The 22,139-nt window shown below is 34.7% G+C and overlaps 1 protein-coding gene and 1 long non-coding RNA gene across 2 annotated transcripts in view; one reads left to right on the top strand and one right to left on the bottom strand.

Annotated features, from left to right (window-relative positions):
- LOC113917338 overlaps positions 1-16,969 on the top strand; it is a 47,416-nt gene extending 30,447 nt beyond the window's left edge. Inside the window, exons 2-3 of the long non-coding RNA XR_003518213.1 lie at positions 1,540-1,639; positions 16,869-16,969. This is a non-coding gene — a long non-coding RNA (uncharacterized LOC113917338). The remainder of the gene's footprint in view (positions 1-1,539; positions 1,640-16,868) is intronic.
- The window catches only part of AGL (amylo-alpha-1, 6-glucosidase, 4-alpha-glucanotransferase), a 77,296-nt gene that overhangs the window by 10,740 nt on the left and 44,417 nt on the right, over positions 1-22,139 (bottom strand). Inside the window, exons 25-33 of the mRNA XM_027584480.2 lie at positions 18,999-19,101; positions 15,613-15,838; positions 14,308-14,419; positions 6,741-6,876; positions 4,992-5,104; positions 3,766-3,977; positions 2,518-2,615; positions 688-775; positions 443-576 (exon numbers count right to left, since the gene is read on the bottom strand). Of these exons, the coding sequence (XP_027440281.2) occupies positions 443-576; positions 688-775; positions 2,518-2,615; positions 3,766-3,977; positions 4,992-5,104; positions 6,741-6,876; positions 14,308-14,419; positions 15,613-15,838; positions 18,999-19,101 (1,222 nt within the window). The remainder of the gene's footprint in view (positions 1-442; positions 577-687; positions 776-2,517; positions 2,616-3,765; positions 3,978-4,991; positions 5,105-6,740; positions 6,877-14,307; positions 14,420-15,612; positions 15,839-18,998; positions 19,102-22,139) is intronic.

The raw sequence follows: 22,139 nt of genomic DNA, 5'->3' as shown, positions 1-22,139 counted from the left end.
TACATTATTCAGTGCTTATTAAGGTAAGTGTATTTCTAATCCTTTTCATCTATTTCAGTCATCCTTCCCCCCCCATCTCCCCTCTGGCAACCACATATGTCTTTAAATCAATTAACTCAAAAGGACCGACCTGAGTACTTTTAGTTTTTATATTTATTCTGTTTTGGCCATACCCCAAAATATCCACTGTATTTAAAAAATTAGACTATTCCACATGTATAAATCATGCAATATTAAGTCTTCAAATAACAACCTAAAGTAATTAAAGAAAGGTGAAAATTGTATCATTGAACTTGTCATGTTAAATAAGAGTAAAGCTTTCAAATTTCACTGGGATACCTAGAGTATACAGAAATGAATTTTAAGGAGCTGTTATTTACCTAATACCTAATAAACTGATTAAACACTAGTTCTGGAAATTACACGCCCCCTGACGACTTACCTCTCAAGATGAACGTAATGTCGGGAAAGAATGTTTTTAACCAAAAATACAGTCTTGGCATTAGCCTCTGGACCCATCAATTTGGAAAAATATAATTTCGCACGAAGAAAATACCCAACGGGCCACAGCCACTCCTAAAAAAAGATGATTTAAAGGTAAAGAAAAAAAAGAGCTTTGAATACCTATAAAGTTATTTGAAAAATAACTTCAACTGAAAACTCTGAAAAGAGAAATGAAGTTCTTACAGGTCCTTGGTGATAATTGAAACCTTTAGCAAGATTGTAGTTGTCATTGTCTAAGGCATTGTCATAAATTCCACAGTAAACCATATCACTGCAAAATGATTGAAATTTAGGTTAGAAAAAGATCAGACATTACATAAGAAGCATTAGAAAGATTTTTCAATAGCAAAAGTAAGAGAAATAATCCAATTATTTTGTCTTCCAAATCTATAAGCTCATCATCTATCTAACCTCAAATTAGCATATACTGGGTTCAGGATACTTTGTTTTTTTTTTTTTACAACCCATCTTAAAAATTAATTAGTGAATTCACTCATTTATAAGTAAGCTCTACGCCCAATGTGGGGCTTGAACTCATGACCCTGAGATCAAGAGTCACATGCTCTACTGACTGTGCCAGCCAGGCACCTCCAGAATACTTTTAACAATGTATTAGGGAATGATTAACAAATAGTTACTGGCTAATAAAAAAAAAAAGTCAAGTATTCAGGTATCTTGCCTTCAAGGAGTGAGTCTGACACTAAATATTGGTTAAAGTCAACTATTTCACTAAGCTTCTAAGATACTGATGATGACTAAAATATACACAAAATAATTTGAATTAGTAAACATTAAAGATATAGTTTTATTAATTATTACATATTATAAAGGTTGTTTTTTAAACTTCTCCATGAAGTTATTTTAAAATTAAGTAAAATTGGTACTTATCAGATTACAAATAGCAACGAAATAGACATAGAAAATTTATACACACTTATAAACTAAAACTATTACAAACTTATTGTAATGGATAATACAAGACAGTTATCTATACTCAGTTTAATTAAATTATTACTTTTCTTTTTTTTCTTTTAGTGAGAGAATTTGCTACATGAGTAAGCTTTAACTGTGGGTTTTAGTTTTGACCAGTGGTTCCTAACACCTCTGAAAATGTGGAGAACACCTCAGAATGCAGGTAAGTATACACACAAAAAGGCTGCATCTTAAGATTGAAATAAGTACACAGTAAATTGGGAAAATTCTACAAAGGTGAGGATACTATATAGAAAAGGGGTTCTGTCATACATTGATATAGAAAGCAAACTAATGTTGGGCTGGGGCATCAAGCTTTAAAGGAAAACAGCAGAAGACAGGAACATCATTAGAAACTCAAGAAAAAACAAAAGTTGGAAAAGAAAAATATAAAATGGCATAAACATAATCATAAAATAAAAACAAAGTCAGTTATTGGTTTAAATAAAAACAGTCGGGTAATAATATAGAAAGGATGGAAATGGTTGGTGGTAAGGTGAGGAGAGAGTTACATCTTCATCTGTCATCACAGGAAGTAACCAAATAATGTCTAATATTAAAAAAAAAAACAACTCAAGAAACAGCTGCACACACATAGTATTTAGAAATATGGAGGGAACTACTAGGAGTTAACAACTTGAAAAAGACTGTCTCTGAAGAGACAGTATGTCTGTACTTCCAATATCCATAATAATCATGTATTTTACAATCAGAAAAAAATAGGCATTAGGAAATATTCATAACATATTAGTTTTATAAGCTTAAAACTTATTATTAAATATAGGACAAGCATTATGAACACATATTTAATGAAGATACAGCTGGTATTTTTAAAAACTCAGTTTGAACGCAATTTTAGAGAGTTTACTGACAAGCAAAAAAATTATGGCTGGTGCAATATAATATCAACAACATTCTTAACACTTATATTTCAACTTACTCTGGGTCAAAAGTTTTCATGCCAAGATTAAATATAATTAAATATAATTATCTTTTAAATACCATATGAACAACATTCTTAATACTTATATTCTAACTTACTCTGGATCCAAAGTTTTCATGCCAAGGGGCCCAAGCAGTTTTTTTTCTGCAATCTCCAGAGCTTTCCATGCTTTTTCTGCAGTAAAGAGCTCAGGGGCCTAATGAATGTCAAAAACGAATATTCAAACTTTTGAAGATCACAAAAGAATTAGTTTTCACCCATAGTGTAACATAAACTAGTCATAAACTTGGAAATGAAACCTGTTTAAAAATACAGTGTGTCAGTATTCATTTTGAGCGCAGATGCCTAACCTGATCTAATGTTAATGGACATGACTTAGAAGCACTGTTCTTGGCCTTAGAAATTAGGAAAGCTGCTAAGAGGTGATTATTTCCTTGTGTCATTTTAAGAAAGCATACGAGCTCCCGAAGGAAGCTGCCACAGCTACAGTGAAGGCAGAGCGCACTTAAACTTTGCTTTTGGGGTCATAGCGAAATACAGAATGACTTGCACTCTAACAGCATGAGTATATTTACTTGTGATATGGAGAAGGAGAGAAAGCACTGATGGCTAAGAACCTGCATTAATTTTAATGGTTAAATGAAATCAAATGCGTACAGAACAGAAGATAACTTTACGTACCTTTGGATTTTTTATCCTAATAATTTATAGTGCCATATTTAGTACTCTTTTCGACAAGGTAGAAACAGCTAAGCAGGCAAGGAAGGGCACATACCTTCTCTATTTTACTGTCCTTATAGTTTATTTTTAGACTAGAGATAAAATAAAGAGAGTCTAGAATTCTTGGCTAGATAGAATGCATTACAGCAACACAATGAAGGAAACAGAATATGAGTTGAAGCTACTCACATTAGTTCACCAGTCTAGATCTTTCCAACTAGTATGTTGAGGTACTGGTCATAGCACAGGAGTGCTGAAATACCCAGGCCTTCAGCTTTCAAGGCAGTGGGGCGGGCCTGGGGCTAACTGAAGCAGTTGGATCTGGCACAACCAACCTAATCCATTTTGCCCAGTGTGCTGTACAAATACCATTATTTTCTATGTGTGCTATCATATGAAAACACTGGGAAGCACTTCATTAGTTGTCATCTATTATTTTCTGTTTTTTGATACCAAAGTTAAGGGTGGTATGCATAATGCTTTATTAATTTAGAAAGACTATATCGAACTAGCTAGTAAACAATATACTTTTTGGCAAGTAAATGAATTTGAAAACAAATGGGAATAAAGAACTAAATATACTCCATCACAACATTTTTGAAATTTGAAAGTAACAATTCACTTACTACAACCATTGCTATGGTAAAATTAGGCCTGAGCTGATAGTCACACCAAGGGCTTGAAGCTCCATAACTATCTTTGTATATGCCACGTTTGTGAACCAGATTAGGATGCTTTTCGTTAGAATCTGAAGGGTCTTCTGACACATGAAATAGCTTTTCGAAGTTATCTTGTATTTTTCTGTTCCATTCATCATATGAAACTGTCACAACCTTTCCTGAAACATGATAAAAGACTTGGCAGTTTTAAGCATTCAAAGAAAGCCATATATTTAGTTACAGCCAAAAAGTAATATTTAGGAAATAAATTATCCACTTCTTGAAAGTGTCAGGGTCTTTTGAAGGACACTAGCCTGAAATTAAAAATTATCTTTCATTGTATTACCAGAAAGGATTAGAATTCCTGATTTTTCTTTGTATCACTCTCACATGTTTGATAAAGTTACGTATAGTATTGTGCACTTGAAATGAGGCTAGTCTGAATTGAGAAGTGCCAGAAGTGTAAAATATATACTGAATTTCAAAGAAAATACTCCTCCCACAAAAGAATGTAAAATAGCTCATGAATAATTTCATGTTGATTACATGAAGAAATAACATTTAGCATATACTGAGTTAATAAAATATATCATAATTTCACCTATTTCTTTTTTTTCCTTAAATTTTTATTGTTATGTTAATCACCATACATCACATCATTAGTTTTTGATGTAGTGTTCCATGATTCATTGTTTGCATATAACACCCAGTGCTCCACGCAGAACGTGCCCTCTTTAATACCCATCACCAGGCTAACCCATTCCCCCACCCCCCTTGCCCTATTTCTTTTTACTTTTTTTAATGTGAGTACTAGAAAATTTAAAATTATATATGTGGCTGAAAAAAATTATTTATGTGGCTCAAATTATATTTCTATCAGACAGCAGAGTTCTAGTAAAAGATGTAAAGATTTTATAAGTGTTCACAAAAATGTAACTTGCTCACAGTCACATTAAGGACAAAAAAAAGCACAAGGCAATAACTATGATGTTTTTCATGTCTTAGTTCAAAGTTGCTGCAAAAATATGGTTAGTAACCAGGTTTGTTACAATTTTATACTAGTAAATTAGTGCTTTTTTCTTTCTTAATTGTAAGGGTTTTCTATTATTAGTTCCTGGAGTCAAATGATTACATAGATTATGAGTATAGACAGTATATTCAAAGTTTCTGTTTAAATAAAATGGACAGCTTACCATGTTTTTTTACTGTGACTTCATGATACGGGAAAATTCTTTTTTTGGATAATTCTAGCAACCAACGGACAGCAGACTTACTCAGGCCCACAATTTCCACAGCAGACCCATCTCTAAAATTAAAATAAATTTTATTCTGTGAGTTGGAGTCATTTAAGCACTACTTAAAGGGCATTCAATAAACAATTTTGATGAACTATATATTATAAAAGCAACTACCTATAAAAAAACCCCTCACTTTACTGAAATGTATACTGCATATATAAGAAACCTCTCCTCTTACTATTTTGCCATTGCTTACCTTCTTAACAATTAAAAACAGTTCTACAGAGTTTAATGGTGATTATGGAGTTAGAGGGGATGGCAGCTGGAAAAGGTAGGAGTAAGGAATCAGAGAAAACTGAAATAGGGTACCAGAGAAAAGAGAGCAAACATGGGATATAGGACTGGAGAAAGCCAGGGAAGATACACATAATAATTTGAAAACCCATTTTTTTTTAAAGATTTTTATTTATTTGACAGAGAGAGAGTGAAAGAGGGAACCCAAGCAGGGGGAGTGGGAGAGGGAGAAGCAGGCTTCCCGTGGAGCAGGGAGCCCGATGCAGGGCTCGATCCCAGGACCCTGGGATCATGACCTGAGCCGAAGGCAGATGCTTAACGACTGAGCCACCCAGGTGCCCCTGAGAGCCCATTTTTAAAGAAAATGAAAGGGAAGTACAAAAGGTCTAATAATGTACCAAAATAAACATGTTTTAAAAAGAAATTTGCAAAGCATGTAACAACAGCTGCGATTAAATGATTTTTTTCACGATTCTGACTGAAGATAGAATTTAGGATAAGAAAATAGTTTCTCACACTTGATACTATTTTTTTTAGTTAATTAATTAATTCTTTTTTTTTTTTAAGTAGGCTCTACACCCAGCGTGGAGCCCAACACAGGGCTTGAACTCAAGACCTTAGCTGACATCAAGAGTCAAATTCTTAACCAACTGAGCCACCCAGGCACTCCTAGACTTGTGATGTAGTATTAAGCATTTGAAACCATAAAAAGAAATGATGAGATAAAAGATAAAAAAATTAGGTGGGAAAAAAGGTTCAGAAATTAAAAGTATTTCATAAAGAACAGGATAATTGGGTATTTTCTATATTTATAAAAGATGGGCATAATGAAATGCTTACAATGAAAACATTCAGGTTAAGAAAAGATCTTAACGACAGGGATAATGAATCATAAAATTTTCCTTTGAGGTGCTTGTAGAGAAGCACCCCATGAGAACTTCCAGAAAAGAACAGCTTTACTTGATTACTTGGTAACAAGAGAGCTGAGTATGTGCATGTTGTGGGAGAGGAAGGAGTGAGTGGAAGAGGAAGGAGGAGGGAAGGAGGAAGATTTTGACTGATTTTTTAAAAAGATTATTTATTTATTTGGGAGAGAGAAAGGGGTGGGGAGAGCGAGCACATACTCGTGTGTGAGCCGGTGGGTGGTGGGGGACAGACAGAATCTCAAGCAGACTCCACATTGAGCACAGGGCCCAGGGTGGGGGCCAAATGCAGGGGTCAATCTCACCACCCATGAGATCATAACCTGAGCCAAAACCAAGAGCTGGACACTTAACTGACTGAACCACCCAGGTATCCCAGATTTTGACGGATTTAATAAGACTTCATGGTTAAGAGAATAAAAGACTCCATAAGTATGTGGTTTTAAAAAGAGTATTATTATATAAGCACTATACAAATAAATTCTACCTTGGAGTGGCTGGGATTCCTCTGTTTCTAGCTCTGTCACTTTCTCCCATTTTATCCATCCACGTGCCACAATTTAAGCGATTTCCTCCATAAACAAATCCTGTTTCTTCGTCAACCCCTGCAGTTATATTAAAGCCTAAAAAAGCAAAATAAAACATATATAAAATCTGAAAGGGATATAAATAAACTAGGACAACTACTCTGGAGAGCAATGTGGTAAAAAAGTTGAAGATGTGCATATTCTACCACATAGTAATTTCATTTCTAGATACATACTTTTGAGAACTCCTTACCCATGTGCATATGAAGATATGTACAAGGATATTCAATGCAACACTGTTTGTATTAGCAAGAAAATAATGCTGAGCAGAGGAGTGAATAAACACTCGTTTATTCATACAGTGGAAAACTCACTATACCATTTAAAATTAATGAACTGGATTTATAATGCATCATAATAGACAAAACCGCAAAACAAAATGATTGAGCAAACAAGTTGCAAAAGGAAATGCATGATAAGATACCTTTTCTTAAAAGTTTAAAATATAGATAATACTAATATATACAACCATGTATGTCTATATGACTATGTAATATAATACTTGATAAAATTCAAAAACATAAAAGTTGTACGTATATATTATAGTGTATTCCATAATATACTGACTACATACTATATAATATACTGAATATATACTACATAATATAAATCATATGTAATTTACACATACTCAAACACAAACTCATAAAGTACAAAAACATACATGGAAAAAAACCCTGATTATAGCACAGTCGTTAATTCTAGAGGGGGAGGGAAGGGAGAGAGATAAAGATGAAGCTTTAGATACATCTGTAATGGTTTATTTCTTTACAAAACAAAAAAGAAAGATCTGAAGAAAATACAACCAAATGTTAAATATCTGTCTAATTTTATTTCTAGGCTTAAAGATGTAATTTATATTATTTTCTCTTACTGAAATGTTTCACAATTAAATCTAAAAACTATAATAATTTAGAGATATCCCAAAAATGTTCTTTTAAATATAAAATCTACTTCTATTTAGTTCTCTAAGTGAAGGATAAAAAAAGTATCAGTGATCTTACCAGTTCAATCATGTATACAATTTGTATGTTACCACTATAAACACAAAATTAACTAAAGGAGGTCTAACTACTGTTTAAAATATAATTTAGAATGTGTAAGAAGGAATTTAAGTTTTTTTAAAAGATTTTATTTATTTGAGAGAGAGAGAGTGAGAGAGAGCACGAGTGGGGGGGGCGGAGAGGGAGAAGCAGGCTACCCGCTGAGCAGGGAGCCCAATGCAGGGCTCAATCCCAGGACCCCAGGATCATGACCTGAGCTGAAGGCAGATGCTTAACTGACTGAGTGACCCAGGCACCCCAGAATTTGAAGTTCTTGAGTCTACATCAAAATTTGCCACTGAGTTAGTCATCTGAAATATCTGAAATAGATCACTTAAAAAGATTATCATTTTACATTAAAAACAATAGTGTTTAAAAAAAAACAAGAGTCCACAATCCTATTACCCTAACAAAACTATTACATTTATGTATTCCTTTCTAGTCTTTTCACATATTTTCATAAATATTTCATATCCAACTATTTTTCATGTATTAGATTCAACACCCATAAGTCCTTAATATTTGTCTTTAATATTTACATTATCTTAATACTATACAAATTATAAAAATTATGATTTGTAGGAATTACAGAATTTTTCATTCAAGTCAATGTAAACATTTCCTGTTAAACATAAGGATTGTTTCGTTCTTTTATGTGATTATAAGCACTGTTATGATCAATATCATGTAATATGACTTTTTTGTGTATTTTAGATTACTTCACAGACTAGAGTCCCAGGAGTGGAATAAATTCATGAACAAAAACATGAATATTTTATATCTCATAAAACATATTTGGATATCTATCAATCAATCTATCTATCTATCTATCTATCTATCTATCTATCTATCTATCTATCTATTTATCATCTATCTATCATCTCCAAGTTGCTTTCCAAGAAGAATGGGTCAATTTACAATGCCATCAGTAGTATCTGAACACATCTCAAAACTAAAAACAGTTATTTGTTACTGTTTGTTATGGATTGAATTGTGTAAACACCCAAATTCATATGCTGAAGTCCTAACCCCAGTACATCAGAAAGTGACCTTATTTGGAGATAGTAATTTAAAAAGTTAATTGCATTAAAATAAGGTCATTAGCCTGGGCTCTAATCCAATTCCACTGGTATCCTTATAAGATGAGGAAATCTGGGCACAGAAGGAAGCTGATGTGACGATATAGGAGAACACCATGTAAACATGAACATGGCCATCTACAAGCCTAGGAGAGGGGCCTAGAAGAGATCTTTCTCTCACAGCCCCAAGGTCGAGTCAAACCTGCCAACACTTTAATTTTGGATTCCTCACCTCCAAAACTGACAGACAATATGTTTCTGTCATTTAAGCCACCCAGTGTGTGGTACTTTGTTATGGCAGTCCCAGCAAACGAATACATTGTTTTTCCTAATAATAAATAGTAGAGTTACAGCACTATGTGCCATGCACTATTCTTTTTTTTTAAAGATTTTATTTATTTTGACAGAGAGAGAGAGACAGCGAGAGAGGGAACACAAGCAGGGGGAGTGGGAGAGGGAGAAGCAGGGCCCCCGCTGTGCAGGGAGCCTGATGTGGGGCTCGATCCCAGGATCCTGGGATCATGACCTGAGCCGAAGGCAGACGCTTAACGACTGAGCCACCCAGGCACCCCGGGCCATGCACTATTCTAAGTGCTTTAACATACATATTTCATTGAATCCTCACATCAACCTTAGGAGGTAGGTGCTTTTATTATCTTTCTTTTACCAAAGTAGACAAGAGAGGCAAAGAGAAGTTAAAACTTATCCAAGGGAACACAGCTAGAAAAGGAGTAGAGGGGAATTTTAAGACAGCAGGTCTGCTTCTAGCATTGGTGCTTTCCTTTATGCTACGCTGTCTCTTACAGTAATTTAGTAGGGAAAAATGGTGACCCACTTTAATTTTAATTTGTTTGAGTACTGGTAAGACTGAATGCTTCTCTCGTGTTTATTAATGTACTATGTATGCATCTCCTTAGGCAAACTACTTTTACCTCCTGTTCCTATTTCCTGTACTGTGAGCTAGGGATAGAAGGACTAGCCTCCAGAAAATGTTTGCAAAGTAATACAGAAAGGCAAGGAAGTTTATAATTTATTTGATATTAAATATATGACAATAATTGGACAATCAATGTTTAGTGGTTTCCCTCTCAGAGATTTAGTGGAGAGCAACAGAAACACACACAAAAAGGTACAAGGTTAAAATAACTATAAAAGGATAGGTTGCTTCAAATACACAAAAAAGTATGAAGAAATCCAATTTTTGTAGTTCCTGATGAAATGGCAAAGTATCCCAGGCTACTGGCTCTCATCCCAAAATCAACCCTGGAGAAACTACAGAAGTAAGTGCGAGGTATTGATTTGAAGAATTCAAATAATTTTTGGGAGAAACTGATGAAAACAAGTGGAATCTGACCAGTCACTCTTGGGTTTTTCATTCTACCTTGGCTTTTAAGGTTGTTGTATTATAAGCTAAGGAGATTGCCTCTTTTCAGTGCTGTATGGAGTAACTAATAATCAAGGGAACATAAGCTTATTGAGAAAAAGAAAACATTAGCTACCAGAGGAGTCTTAAGTACTATAAAAGAGAAAGAAGCTGAACAACATATCCCACATAAAGCAGAATTACTGGAACAGATGGACAATAATATAAAATAAGCAAAATAAATATCCTCAAAGACATAATAATATTCTTGAAGACATTATTAATATAAGAACAAAAAGTCATTAAAAATGACCACGTGGAGATGTTAGGTCTAAAATTTTTAGTAGCTGAAATAAAGAAAACAATAAAGGGACTAAATAGATGCATATGACTGAAGAATGAATTAGTGAGATGGAAGATCAGATTGAAAATCTTCCAGAGGCAGCAGGAATGGGTAAGAAAAAAAGATAAAATATAAGAAAAGAGCTAAAAGCTGTGTGGGTAGAAATAAACAAGAAGGTATCCAAATAATAGTACTCCCAGAAAGCAGAAAAGAGGAGAGGAAATAGCTGAAGAAATAAAATGATAAATATTCCAGAATTAAGATCTCAGGTTGAAAGGGCTCATAAAATGCTAAATGAAACAGCTAAGAAAAGTCAGAATAAAATCCTGAATGAAAACAAAGAGATGGTTCTAAAAGCTTCAAGAAAGAAAGAGTAGATCACCACTAATGGAACAAGATGTAGGTCAACAGACCTCCAACAGAAATATTGGAAGCAAGGCAATGGAATAATATTTTTTTAAAATACTGAAGGAAAAGAACTTGAACTAGAATTTTATGTGAATTATGTCATTTAAATGTGAGAACATAATAAAAAAATTTCCAGTACTTAAAAACACTCTTGAAGATAGTGCTTACATCACAACAATAAAAACAACTATAGCAACTTATAGATCACATACTTTTTTATTGGGCACAGTTCTGAGGTTTCATAAGTAATAAATGAGATTAATTCATTGAATTAACTCAAGTAAATAAATCTTGGAGGATGTTGTAAGAGATATGGAAAGAAAAGATGATGAAAGTACACATTAAAGTTTATTGCTGCCTAGAAAAGGCAATAACCAAAGAAAAGAGAAAGAAAAAGTGAGTCAAAACAATTCATTAAAATAGAGATGGGGCACATGCTAAATTACTTGCTTTGTTAGGGATCAGTCGGGATTTTAATAAGTTAAAGAAACTAACATAGAGATAAGTTATATAGATATAGGTCTTAAGAACAAGAACCATAAGGACAAGATGAAGGGATTAAAATGGAAAGAATTGTTTCTTTTCTATTTGTAAAAGGCAAGCCTACAAAGTTAATAAAAGTAAATGTAAGACATTATCTTTGTGACATGAGGGTGGGGTAGGATTTCTGAAATAAACTATGGTGAAGGACATCATAGACAAGGTTAATTTGGCTTTTAGTGGAAATATAGACTAGTGTAATCATTATGGAAAGAAATTTGGTAGTATTTAATCAAAGAGCATAAGAGTACAGTACATGCAGCTCTGATACAGTAATACTAAGTGAAATAAGCCAAACACAAAGGACAAATACTGTATGATTCCATGTATATGAGGTACATAGTATAGTTAAATGTATAGAGGCAGAAAATAGAATAGTGGTTACTAGGGTTAGGGGAGGAGAGAATGGGAGTTATTGTTTACTGGGTACAGAATTTTAGTGTGGGATGAGGAAAAATTCTGGAGATGGATAGTAATGATGGTTATGCAACAATGTACTTAAAGCCCCTGTGTACTTAAAACAGTTAAAATGATGTATTTTATGGTAAAATGGTAAATATGTGTATTTTGCCTCACACACAAAAAACTTCAATAGTAAAAAAAACCCAATAATCCAATTAAAAAACGGGCAAAAGACACAAACATTTCATCAAAAAGAGATACAGATGATGAATAAGCACATGAACAGATGTTCAATACCGTTAGTCATTAGGGAAATGCAAATTAAAACCACAATGTGTAGTGTACCCAACCACCAGAAGAGCTTTAAAAAAATGATTAACATCAAATGCTCCTGTGAATGTGGAGGAATTGGATCTCCAGTTTACTGGTGGGAATGTAAAATGGTACAACCACTTTGGAAAACAGTTCAGCAGTTTCTTATAAAACAAAATCCATACTTACCATATCACCAAATCACATTCTTGGGCATTTATCCCAGAGAAATAAAAATTTTTGTTCACACAAACACCTGTATATAAATGTTTATATTAGCTTTATTTATTAACCAAAAAATGGAAAAAACCAAAATGTCCTTCAACAGATGAATGTTATGTCATGAAAGAGAATACCACTGAGCCATACAATGGAATAAACTATTGATATATACAACAGCTTGGATGGATCTCAAAGGGAATTATGCTTAGTGAAAGAATCAATCTCAAAAGGTTACATACTATATGATTCCATCTATATATATTCTTAAAATGATAAAACTATAGAGATGCTGAACAGAGTAGTAGTTGCCGGAGACCAGGGATTGTTGGTGTGACTCTAAAGGGGTAGCACAAGGAAGATCTTTGTGGTGATGGAACAGTTCAGTATCTTGATTGTGGTGGTGGTTACATAAAGCTATACATGGGCAAAATTACACAGAACCACACACACATACGTTCACACACAAATGAGTTAATGTAAAAATAGTTAGAACTGAATATGGTCTATAGTCTAGTTAACAGTATTAAACTAATGTCAGTTTCCTGATTTTGATATTGTACTACAGTAAGATATAGATATAATAAGGTAAGATATCCTTACCCTGGGGAAGCTGGATGAAGGCTTCAGGATACTCTTATGTATCATTTTTGCAACTTTTTTTTTTTTTTTTAGTAGGCTCCACACTCAGCCCAGAGCCCAAACTCAACCCTGAAATCAAGACCTGAGCTGAGATCAAGAGTAGGGCACTTAGGGGCGCCTGGGTGGCTCAGTCGTTAAGCGCCTGCCTTCGGCTCAGGTCATGATCCCAGGGTCCTGGGATCGAGCCCCGCATCGGGCTCCCTGCTCTGCAAGAAGTCTGCTTCTCCCTCTCCCGCTCCCCCTGCTTGTGTTCCCTCTCTCACTGTGTCTCTCTCTGTCAAATAAATAAAATCTTTAAAAAAAAAAAAAAAAAAAGAGTAGGGCACTTAACTGACTGAGCCACCCAGGCGACCCATTTTTGCAACTTTCTATCAGTTTCCAATTCTTTCAACATTAAGAAGTTAAAAAAAATCTACATGCACATAAAACAGTATATGTTTTACAGAACATAAATAAATACACAGAAATGCCCTGCATATGTCTTTACATCACTTCTTGTATGTAAAGTCTCTAAAGGGTAATAAAATTATCATTAGCCTTGCATTGGCTGCTGATGATAGTATGCCATAAAAATAGGAATATGATGAAGTTCTAAGAGGTTAGAAAAGTAAATCTATTTTAACTCTGTAGATGAAACTTTTTACAAAAAGAATTTTGTAGGAGTCCAAGTTAAAGAGACAGATTGTAAATGAAATCTTAGTTCTGCCACTTAGTAGCTCTGTGACCTCTCTCAGAGGCAAGCTACTCTGCTTCAGTCATCTTATCAGTACAAATGGGAACAATACAACTCATTCCCAATGTTCTTGGGAGTGTAAATGGGAATAACATGGGTAGATTAGTTAGCATAATGCCTAGCACATAGTAAGCACTTATTTGTTATTATAATTATAAATGCAACCACCAAAATTACCTCTCAAATTGGCTGACAAAATACATAAAATTTTATCTTTCCTCTAGAAACTCAAACTAAACCGGTAAGATCAGGAACTGTGTTAAACTTTCTCATTGTTATAGTATGAAGTTTTACACACAAATAAAATATTTGTCAAATACATGAACAATTACAGGGCTTAATTCCACCTCATCAGTAAATCTTCACTATGTAAAGTTATGTACCTTCATCCTTCATGTTTCGATCTATCTGTGGACCAGCATTCCTTTCTCGGAATTTTATGCCCTGCATGTGTCTTTGCATTACTTCCTGTATTACTTCAAACAATGGTTGATCCTGTTTAAGACATAATGGGTATTATTTGTTAGAAATGACATTTTTCTTACCTTCTCTAAAATCCCACAACTGAGATTTTGTGAAACAAATATTGTCCTTTGGGGAAGAAATGGGGATCAGAGACTGGGGAAAGAAGGAGCTCCTATACACTGAATCGTACAGTCAGCCTTTGGCATACGAATGTTTAACATATTGTAGTTTTGACTATTCATGTCTGTGACATGAAATAGTTTGTAATTTTGCTGACATGTGAAAATGATTCTTGTGAAAATTCTTGTGTATAATTTCTATTAGAGTGAATTATGCAGCTAATAAATGTATCTATCTTAAACAGAGATCTAAACTTTAAACTGGCACCGCTGTTCTTACTCATCCACATATATAGTAATGGGGATAAATTACATACTGAAGTGATACTTTAGGTAAAAACATTTTTTGAGAAATGTTCTTTGAATATTTCATAATAAAAACATCATGGGGACACAGATCTCTGCTAACTCTAAGGTGGTTTAGAAGTCTTCCACAGTCACATACCAAACAAACTATAATGTAAAGGTAGGCAAAAGTACAGTATCATTGTGCATTACTGACTGGGAAGAAAACCACTCAAAATGTTTATTTATTCTGCACTGTTCACAGGATAAACTCTGGACTACCTGGATTGGTGATCAGGCTCTCCACAACCTGGTTCACCCTTTCCCACCTACTCTTACTACCCTGCAGGTACCCTCCACAAAAAGCCAAACTAGACTAAGCAGTATTTCCTAAACTGTGCTTCAATCCACCCTGCACTTTATTTTTCCTTTCACCTCTAAGGTCTTCCCACAACTTCCCTCATCTCTGCTGAAATCCTACTCACCTTTAAGGTTCAGTTTAGGTGAAATTTTAGTTACTTTATGAAGTCCTCCCTGAGAACCACCTACCAGATTATATCTCTCCCTTCTATGCACAGCATTTCCCATACACCTCCCTTTACAATGGCCATATTATGTACATATCATCTCTTCTATCATGTTGCAAGTTCTGTAAGCAAGAAGCAAGTCTTAGCTCTGCAACTGCTCATAGAACTAGCAGGTGCTAAACATATACCAATGCTTGAATTTTTCAGATTTGGATTCTTTATTACATACATTTTTATATTAGAAGCTAAAAGTTATTTTTCAGGAAAAAAATTGTTTGAAGAGGATTTTTACCAGTGTGCCGGCAGACAAAGGAACAGAATCATCTGTAGGATACATTCTGGAAACTGGGCACTTGAGAATGTCTAGGCCATTTGGAACCATTTTACAGTAATCCTGAATACACTGTAGCCACCACCACACAGCATCCCGGCAATTGTATCTGGCATAAGTTCCTTCACCCAGGAGATTAGGAATGAGACCGTGTCTTAGGGTACCAGCAAATGCTAAAATAATATTCCTAAAACAACAGAATTAAATGGATCATTTGACATGAAAACAATCACTTAAAAGATTTAAGTCCCTTTTTGTGACTATTATTTCAGATGAATTTTTTCTCTTGTCCCTATTTTTTGAATTTTCTTGTAGAAAGTGGTCATAATATGAGAGATTAAGCACTGAATTAAAATCTTGAAACCTTAATCCTAGTCTTGGCTTTTTCTCTGACAATCTGTGTGGCTTACCCTCTTTGGGACAGTTTTTCATCTGTGGATTTAGGTATTGGACTGGCTTTTTAGGGTCCCTTCTAGCTCTAGATTCTACTTTTGAAATCTGTGGTATGTCAAAATCTAAGTAAATACGACATGAACTTTATTATTTTAAATACCAAAGCAAATACGTAAGAAAAGGGCAAAAGGTGACCTTGAAAATCATGATTTATTTTCAAAAACTGGTAGAGAACACTTAGTCTTTTAAGTATTATTGTACTATAATATACCAAATGACAACTTCATAAGATGGGATGGCATTTCTAAAAGGGGCATGAAACTAAGACTGGGGTTTAAAACCTCGCATTGCCATCTGTATGATCTAGGAAAAGTCATTTAAAATGTCTAGGCCTCAGTGCTTTTTGGCTAAACCATTTAGAAATTTAATTAATTTTGTATCTCAGTTTAATGCCCATCCCTTAAAAAACAGTGCAATAAAAGCCTTTCTTGTATTCTGCAGTACAAGTGTTAGTATGGATAGTGACACTTCCAATTAATAAAAGGTCAGAATGTGGCAATCAGTTACCATCCAGAACAATGTCATACACTTGAAACTTGAATAGACCTCTGTCCATGAATATCTCTGCAGAAGGAGGAAGGAGAACTCTCTGTGGTACAGATAGCCACGTGCCCACCAAAATGGCTTTCCTACATGCCTCAACCTACTTTTTAGCTGGCTGTGGCCAGATTACTGGATTCTAAGGCAAGAAGGTGAATGGAACTGATGTATGTTAAGTGCATGGAATAGGTGTATTTTCCTCACACTCTTTCCCTCCCTGCCAGCTGAGTGGAGAGTAGTACTCAGAGGCCCTAGAAGATGGTTGATTCTCAAGATGAAGGAGCCTATATCCCTGAATCACTATGTGGAGAGCTGCCTCCTGAACACCCATTTTGGATGAGAAGCAAGAAATAAATTTCATTTGTGAAAAACCATTGAAATGTAAGAATTTATAATTTATAACAGCTAGAAGTACCTTAACAAATACATTATCCTCTCGGAATCATCTAAATCGGGGTTGGCAAACTTTTTCTGCAAAGGACCAGACAGTAAATATTTTAGGCCTTATTGGCCATATATATGGTCCCAGTCATGTATTCTTCTTTTTAAATGACTGTTTAAAATAGTAAAAACTATTCTTTGCTCCCAGGTCATATAAAACAGGTGATAGGCCATATTTCTCTGACCCCTGATCTAGATAGTCATATGTAAAATTAAGAAGCACAAATTGTTGATAGCATATAAAAGTGATAATTGGGAGACCAGATAACAAGGAAAATAATAATAATGATTTTAAAAACTAACATTTATGTAATGCTTAGCATGTGACAGACACTTCTAGACATTCATTTAATCCTCACTAGGGGTGCCTGGCTGACTCAGCTGGTGGAGCATGTGACTCTTGATCTTAGAGTCGTAGGTTTGAGCCCCACGTTGGGTGAAGAGATTACTTAAATAAATAAAATCTTTTAAAAAAAAGATTTTATTTTTTTTATGTGAAAGAGAGAGCACACGCACGCGTGTGAGTGAGCATGAACAGGGGGAGGGGCAGAGGGACAAGAAAACTCCCTGCTGAGCATGAAGCCCTACACAGGGCTTGATCCCAGACACTGAGATCGTGACCTGAGCCAAAGCCAGATGCTTAACGGACTGAGCCACCCAGGCACCCTCAAAAAATAAAATCTTAAAAAGAAATCCTTAGAAAAACCCTGTAAGTACTATCACCATTTTAGAGTACAAAGAGGATAAATAATGTATCAGTTGGTAGTTTGGAACCAGGATTAGAACCTGGCAGTCTGGCCCAAACTCAAGTACTTAACCACTACACTGCGCTGAATCCTGATGTTCCATTTCCTACTTCTTAATCACAGTCATTTAGGAACATTTAAGGAAGAAGCAAACAGCCTTCCAAATTTCTACAGTGTCACAATGGTCTCTTAAGTGAGTAAGAAAAGGTCTTATTATATTGTAATAGGGAAGAATGTAATACATTTCAGATGCCCACTTAGAAATCTTCAATTTAAAAAAGAAATTTTCAATTTTAAAAAGACCAAAACCAGAACTTTTGTCATTTGAAGAGGCAAACTTCAGTTTTTTTGAATGACATCAAAACAAAGTATCACATAACTGCTTTTTCTGCTTAAAGTTTTAACTTGCAGAGCAGTGCTGTCAAATGGTAGCCTTGGGCTGCTGAAGATGACCTGGAGCCCTTGTGGAAACACAGATTTCCATCTGCTACTCTACCCTCTCCAAACCCAGAGGTCCAGCAGAAGGACCAAGAATTTGCATTTCTAGCAAGTTCTAAGGTGATGGTGACACCGCTGATCTGTGGTACTGATCTGTGTTGATTTGAGTGGCACTGCTGTACAGCTTCTCTTTTCTACTGTTGACAATTTCATTCATATTATTGTGACATAAGAAAACATTATTTTAAGACTAAAAGACACAACTGGAGGTTACAAGGCCTCACAACACTTAGAGGAAAACCTGATACTATAATTCTTTCTACAGGACTCAGTCTTCATTATAGAAGGAAAAAAATGACAGAATTCAAATTTTACCTAAAAGTTCATCTGAGTTCTTAAACTTAATTTGGGCATAGAAATTTTACTCTTTAGTGAGTGATGTTAGTAACATGGTTACACATTTTTTATTTTTACTGAGATCAATTAGCAAACGTTGAAGATAATCTGACTCGTAACATGAAGGACTAGAATATAATAACTTCGAAGATATTCACTCCTTTGAAATTCTATGATCTTACTAAATGAACATGTAAAAAAAAAAAAAACAAAACACTTAAGGAAAACATACCTCCCAAATGTTACGAGTAGATGGTAAGAAGGAAAGTTTGAAGAGCATGTGAAAAACATTTAGATATAAACTTGCATCGCAACTTTTTAGAGATCTCTTACCTGGCCTCTAAACAGCGACCAGTAATCAGCAGTAGACCTCTCAGTGCAATAAAAGTATCTCTTCCCCAGCAGCGGAATATACCAGAAGAAAAATGAGGTAAGCCTAACAGAAAACAACAAAGTAATATGTTAATCTTAATAATACACACAAGCCTATGAACTTCATTACTATAGGCCAGTTCCTCTAAGTCAAGGGGACAAGAATGGAGGAGTCTGCAAACCCTCTAAAATTGTCTCCAAAATGTGTGACTATACCTGTCAACATTTCTGTGATGAGGTTCCATATTCTTTTTTTTTTTTTAAGATTTTATTTATTTTTGAGAGAGAGAGAGAGAGAGCACAGAAAGACGGGAGGGGCAGAGGGACAAACAGGCTCTCTGGTGAGTAGGGGGCCAGAGGCAGGGCTCGATCCCAGGGACCAGGACCTGAGCAAAAGGCAGACGCTTAACCGACTGAGACACCCAGGCTCCCAGAGGTTCCATACTCTTATTTTTTTTTTTTAAAGATTTTATTTATTTATTTGACAGAGAGAGAGAGACAGAGAGAGCACAAGCAGGGGGAACAGCAGAGGGAGAGGGAGAAGCAGGCTCCCCACTGAGCAGAGAGTCTGACGTGGTGCTCGATCCCAGGACCCTAGGATCATGACCTGAGCTGAAGGCAGACGCTTAACCAACTGAGCCACCCAGGTGTCCCTCCTTTTTTTCTTTTTATTCTTACTACATTCTTGAGGGAATCTGTGACCTCAAAGTGATTAAGAATCAGGGCTAGAGAGGGATTCTTATCTAAATTGATTAGAAGGCGAGTCTTTAAACATAGATAACTTTCTTTTGATAAATTAAGGGTTGAAATCAGAGATCTAATATTTAACATAGAAACAAACAATATAATATTAATGATATATATATTTTTAGTAACACAAGTGGGAAAGTTTACTAAAGTATAAAGTACACTCTCCAGATATGAGAGTAGACGAGCTCAAGAAAGAGAGACCTGTGCCATATAATACTAATGATATATTTGAAAAGATTCTACCTGCAATTAGAGGCAACAAATTAAATATGAAATGATTATATTAATGATACATAACTGAACATGTTTATTAATGTATCAGTCTAGAGTCTTTAATACCAAATTTTCCATTAACTCAAAACAACTTAAAAGTGTTATAGGGGTGCCTGGGTGGCTCATTCTGTTAAGCATCTGCCTTTGGCTCGGGTCATAATCCTGGGGTCCTGGGATTGGGCCCCGCATCAGACTCCCTACCCAGCAGGGCATCTGTTTCTCCTTCTCCCTCTGCCCCTCCCCCTACTTGTGCTCACACTCTCTCCCTCTCTCTCAAATAAATAAAAAAAAAAAAAGTGTTACAGTTTGTTGGCCAGTTTTTACAAAAGAAAATAAGGATTTCAGGTGCCAAATGACTTGAACATTCTACGTAATTGTAGCCTTTAGGCACGAGATAAAATAGGGTGATTGATGGATAAAATCTAAAATTTTACTTCTAGACTGAGTTTAGTTTCTTATAAAACATGTCAAGAATACACTGTTATCCTTATTTGTACTAAAAACAATAATCAGTAGGAAAGTAAAGGAAATTAGCATTCTACTCAAAAAAGAAATATGCTAAAGCAAAAATATAACACATATTTCAGGAAGGGAAAACTAAGGACTTAAATAAAATGTACACAGTATTCATTCATAACTATCTTCTAAGCATTTAACGCTATCTAACAAAGTATAGAACTGTACTCATATTTGCAGACAGGTTTTGGGGGGTTCATTTTAAAATGAATACCAAGGCCTTTGGTGATAGTAGGACAAAAAAAATTATAATTGTAAACTTGTTAGTGTGGAGGGGCGCCTGGGTGGCTCAGTTGGTTAAGCGACTGCCTTCGGCTCAGGTCATGATCCTGGAGTCCCGGGATCGAGTCCCGCATCGGGCTCCCTGCTCAGCAGGGAGTCTGCTTCTCCCTCTGACCCTCCCCCCTCTCATGTGCTCTCTCTCTCTCTCATTCTCATTCTCTCAAACTTGTTAGTGTGGAATGTACAGAACACTTCCTTGGGATACTGGAAGAAAATATCAAATCTTCTATTTATATTTCTCAATTTATAGTTTCTATTTTTGTTTTATACTGTACCTGATTATAAGTATATTGAGTATCATAACTTCTATCAATATAGCATTTATAATATCAGTATATCAGTATATTTATTTTGGGAGTGCTTAACAATAGCAGTGAATAATCAAAAATGTTGAGATCACTATTTTGTGTAATAGGCTCCAAAGCAGTAGGCTTTAAAACCAAATTCTGCACATCAATTTTTTTTCCACAATGACCTAGTTCAGTTTCATGAGCATCTGTATGGATTCACAGGGGAAATATTAGTAGCAGGAGAAGATGAAATAGTTGAATGAAAATCTAAAACATGATTATGTAATTAAAGCATATAATCATTCTAAATGAAAAGTTAATTTCTTTTTTAGTTGTCAGGTCTTACTAAGTCTTTTTTCTTGGTCTGAGGTAGATGCAAAGTTAAGGGTAAACAGAGTAAATCACATAAATACTATTACTTTCATCCTGCAGTTTGGGAATTTTCAGTTGAGTTTGGAAAGTTCTAAATTCAGTGGCCTTAAATGTTAAGCACTTTCTATAAATAGCTTGAAGTACATTAAAAAGAAAATACAAGCCTGTTCTTAGATTTGTTACTTAATTCAGGTTTTAATACTACTTTCAGGAAAGGATGCCAAAAAATATGGCTGAAAGCATTTGAATGCAGTAAGACATATAATAAAAAAAATATTTAACATTTGTTTTGTGTTTTGTAACTTGTAGAGGATCTTTCCATTATCTCTTGGTAATTTACAAGATTGAGTTAATTTTTTAAATTGGGAAAAAAGTATAATACAAAAAGGTAGTAAAACAAATCTGATAAAAAAATAAAAATGTCAATAGTCGGAAAAAAACAGAAACATGCAGAAGGATTAACCAGCCACAATGAAAAACACACATAAATAAATGCCTGTTGCACAGTATTAATTAAATAATAAGCACAAATATTAGTTCTACAAGTGAATATAAAATTTTACTAAGCAGTCACATAAAATCTTGGATAACATCATGAGTCTTTTTTTAAAAAATAGTG

This window comes from Zalophus californianus, chromosome 4 (assembly GCF_009762305.2).
Source record: "Zalophus californianus isolate mZalCal1 chromosome 4, mZalCal1.pri.v2, whole genome shotgun sequence".
Taxonomy (NCBI): domain Eukaryota; kingdom Metazoa; phylum Chordata; class Mammalia; order Carnivora; family Otariidae; genus Zalophus; species Zalophus californianus.
Note: the sequence above shows the minus strand (reverse complement) of the source record. Positions and strands in the feature narration are given on the sequence as shown.